General features: G+C 34.3%; 1 protein-coding gene across 1 annotated transcript; it reads right to left on the reverse strand.

Moving 5' to 3' along the window:
• Positions 1–461: 461 nt before the first annotated feature.
• UNG (uracil dna glycosylase) lies at positions 462–2,581 on the reverse strand. The gene is made up of 7 exons (XM_079063322.1): positions 2,119–2,581; positions 1,680–1,900; positions 1,412–1,570; positions 1,254–1,284; positions 979–1,114; positions 804–887; positions 462–715 (listed from the first exon to the last, which is right to left on the reverse strand). Exons 1-7 carry the CDS (start codon positions 2,543–2,545, stop codon positions 649–651), a joined length of 1,125 nt encoding a protein of 374 aa, XP_078919448.1. The 5' UTR covers positions 2,546–2,581; the 3' UTR covers positions 462–648.
• Between the last annotated feature and the right edge of the window lie 590 nt (positions 2,582–3,171).

A 3,171-nucleotide genomic window follows, 5' to 3' on the forward strand; every position in this document is an offset into this window, starting at 1 on the left:
CTTTTCATTTGTTTCTTTCTTAATTACTCAGACTCAATGTTTGACATCAAAACCCATGCCATGTGATGTACGTCCTCTTAATTTGTTTGTTTCAGTTGTTCTTTTTGACTTTGGGATTGATTTCGGTCAAACAACAATATCACCCCCCACGAATCAATTACATGCATATTTTATTGGCGTGTAAATGACTTTGCATCAAAAACATATCAATTAATTCAATTAAAGCAATTCAATAAAATGTTTTAGATAGATATCAATGCAATTGAAAGTCTTTAGTTTATGGTTAAAATATTCACTTTTAAAATCAATTAGATATCACAAAATGATCTCTAAACAGCATCCACTTCAATATCGTATTTTAGATCAGGATAACATAGAAAAATTAGCAAATAAAGAGCATCTTATTAGTGGAGGGGGGTAATTTAGGTATTTTACTTAATATAGTTTGTTATGCCAGAATGTTTCAATCAACTCTAATGTATGGATTAATCTTTAACACAGACACTTTTTTGTTGTGTCATATGTTTCAGATACAAGTTCTAGATGGATATGTGGTAGATAACTTAACCACACAAAATGAAACATTTTGATTAATAACAACATTCAAATTGTATAAATGTTTCCAAAAATAGAGCCAAATCCAGTAATTTAAAGTTGCCAATCAATGGGAGAAGTAGCTGCTTCCTCCAAGATTCTATTGGTACGAGAAAAATGTCTGCACATTGCCCCAATAATTATCAGCAATAACATTATTTTATAAAACTTGTTAACTTTTTACTTTTCTCATATTTAAAAATACAAACCTGCATCCAAAGAATCCCCTATGAGCAGATAAACCAGAAGGATGTGCTGATTTCAGAATATGGTGCTTGCTTTCATCAATCAACCTGCACAATGTCTCCAAATCATGTAGAGAACAAATTTTCAATGTGAAATTGATATTCATTCTTTAAATAAAAAAATTGTTCCCATAAGTACCTGGATTTTGCTTGAGCATAGTTTCCCCAAAGAAGAAAAACAATTCCTTTTTTCTTTCTAGAAATTGTCTCAATTACAGAATCAGTAAACTGTTCCCACCCTTTCTTTGCATGAGAATTTGCTTGATGCTGCCTAACTGAAAAAACAATATGATATATATATATATATATATATATATATATATATATATATATATATATATATATATATATATATATATATGGGTGTTTCTTTTGACTTAATCCATTCAGATAACTCAAGTGTCTTAGTCTTACCAGTGAGAACAGCATTGAGCAACAGAACACCCTGCACATAACAGTGTTGATGTCAGATCATATGTGTTTTAACAAAATATAGACACTTAAACAGATTAAACACTACTAAAGATTTTTTAAGATTCAACAAGAATATAAAAATTAGAAGTAATTTTGACCTGTACAGCCCATCGTTCCAAATTCCCATGAGAAGGTATTGAACACTGCAAATCCTGTTGAAGTTCCTTGTATATGTTTACCAAGCTTGAAGGTACTTTTATACCTTCTGGAACAGAGAAAGAAAGACCCATGGCTTGACCAGGTCCATGATATGGATCCTAACATAACAAATTCAATGTGTAAATCTTTCACCAATTGATTGATATGAGTTTTGTAAAAGATACGAGCAACTTAATAAGCAATGACAAAGGGGATTTTGGTAAACACCTGACCAATGATGACAGCTTTGACCTTGTCAAATGGGGTTGAATTCAGAGCATTGAAGATCAGATGTTGAGGAGGGTAGATTGGTATGGGGCTTTGTATTTCAGCCTTTACAAATTCACTCAATTTCTTGGCATAGGGTTTTTGAAACTCTCCAGGAAGGGCTTCCAACCATGTTTCTTCCACCAATAGTTCTTCCAGTTTCATAGACCCTAACCCCTCACCTAAACATATAAGATATAATAGCATTATAAACCATAAGGATTTAAGAGAACAAATGGCAACCATATCATCGACATAGAGATTCATTGAACCATAGATGTAACTCTACATTTTTGCTTTCGTGTAAGGGGGAGTAACAAATACTCTCGCAATTTCATATAAAGGATACACAATCTATTGATCGAATCAGAATTAGGAAAATCCATGTCTAGGAACTTACCTGAAGTGGATTTCGAGACTCTCCCAGCACAAATTTTGAGATTGCGTTTGGCTTTCGCTAGGGATTGATTGAACTGAACCCTAAGTTTCTGTTCCTCGTTGAGATTCGACGAAGGTGAAAGCTGAACTCCACTACCGTCAACCGATTCTGGTGTGGTAGATGGAAATGGAACGGCGTTGGTGGTGGGTTTTTGGGAAACCGAAAGGATACTTTTTTTTGAAGAAGATTCCAGGGACGAAGCTGCTGCCGCTGCTCCTTTGGAGCGTTTTGCCGGTGGGAAGAAATCTGTAATGGCTTTCGCGGAAGCCATTTTGTGGTTAGGATTTGTGAAGAACAGAGGGTTTTTCTGGAGTATTATGGCGGGAAATGTGAGGCGCGAATATAGAGACGCATAGTGATGGTTCCAGTTTTTGTTGCAAGAACGCATAGAAATCGACTAGGGAGACGGTAACACTTCATCTTTTAGGATCCAATTTGTTCCGGACAAAATTATGGTTCGGTTGTTATCAAAATTATTCTGTTTTTGGTTCAAAAATGTTGTGGAATGATAAAGTGTTTCAATTTTGAACAGTAGTTTTTTCCAAAAATATTACTTTTAACAGTTTATTGGTTAACTTTTTTAAAATAATAATTTTATCCTAGGCTCGCTTCTTCCCGCCCCTTATTGTCGGGGTTGGATCTGAAGCATCAAGCTTCTCCTTTTCATCAGTTGCAGGGTTTGGTGGCCCGAAAGGGCAGCATAGCATTAGCTTCAATTAAACAAGCTCAACCTTGAGAAAGGTGGTAGGCCGAAGAACCGTTGAACGCTTCAACTGATCATTTCTGCAACCAAACTACAAAGACCATTTATAAATCTCTTCTTTTAAAATTTATTCAATTATTATACACTAATTTTTTTTTAAACAACCGACAAGAAGTAAAATAAAAACTAGCAAGGAGCTAGAAAACAATTACAATAAGTTCATAGGATTTTGACGCCTATTCATCCATCCCATCTGACATCTATTATTTCTATTAGAATACCACAATAAAGAAAATTCTTTTATCGAATCA

This window comes from Lactuca virosa, chromosome 8, assembly GCF_052849685.1.
Source record: "Lactuca virosa cultivar CGN04683 chromosome 8, Lactuca_virosa_CGN04683_v6, whole genome shotgun sequence".
Taxonomy (NCBI): domain Eukaryota; kingdom Viridiplantae; phylum Streptophyta; class Magnoliopsida; order Asterales; family Asteraceae; genus Lactuca; species Lactuca virosa.

Excerpts from the sequence above, each read along its gene's own strand:
- UNG (XM_079063322.1), bottom strand. The coding sequence starts at position 2,545 with ATGCGTTCTTGCAACAAAAACTGGAACCATCACTATGCGTCTCTATAT. Across the intron at positions 1,571-1,679 it reads AAGCTGTCATCATTGGTCAG|GATCCATATCATGGACCTGG; the intron begins GTGTTTACCAAA and ends TTGTTATGTTAG. Across the intron at positions 888-978 it reads TATGCTCAAGCAAAATCCAG|GTTGATTGATGAAAGCAAGC; the intron begins GTACTTATGGGA and ends GACATTGTGCAG.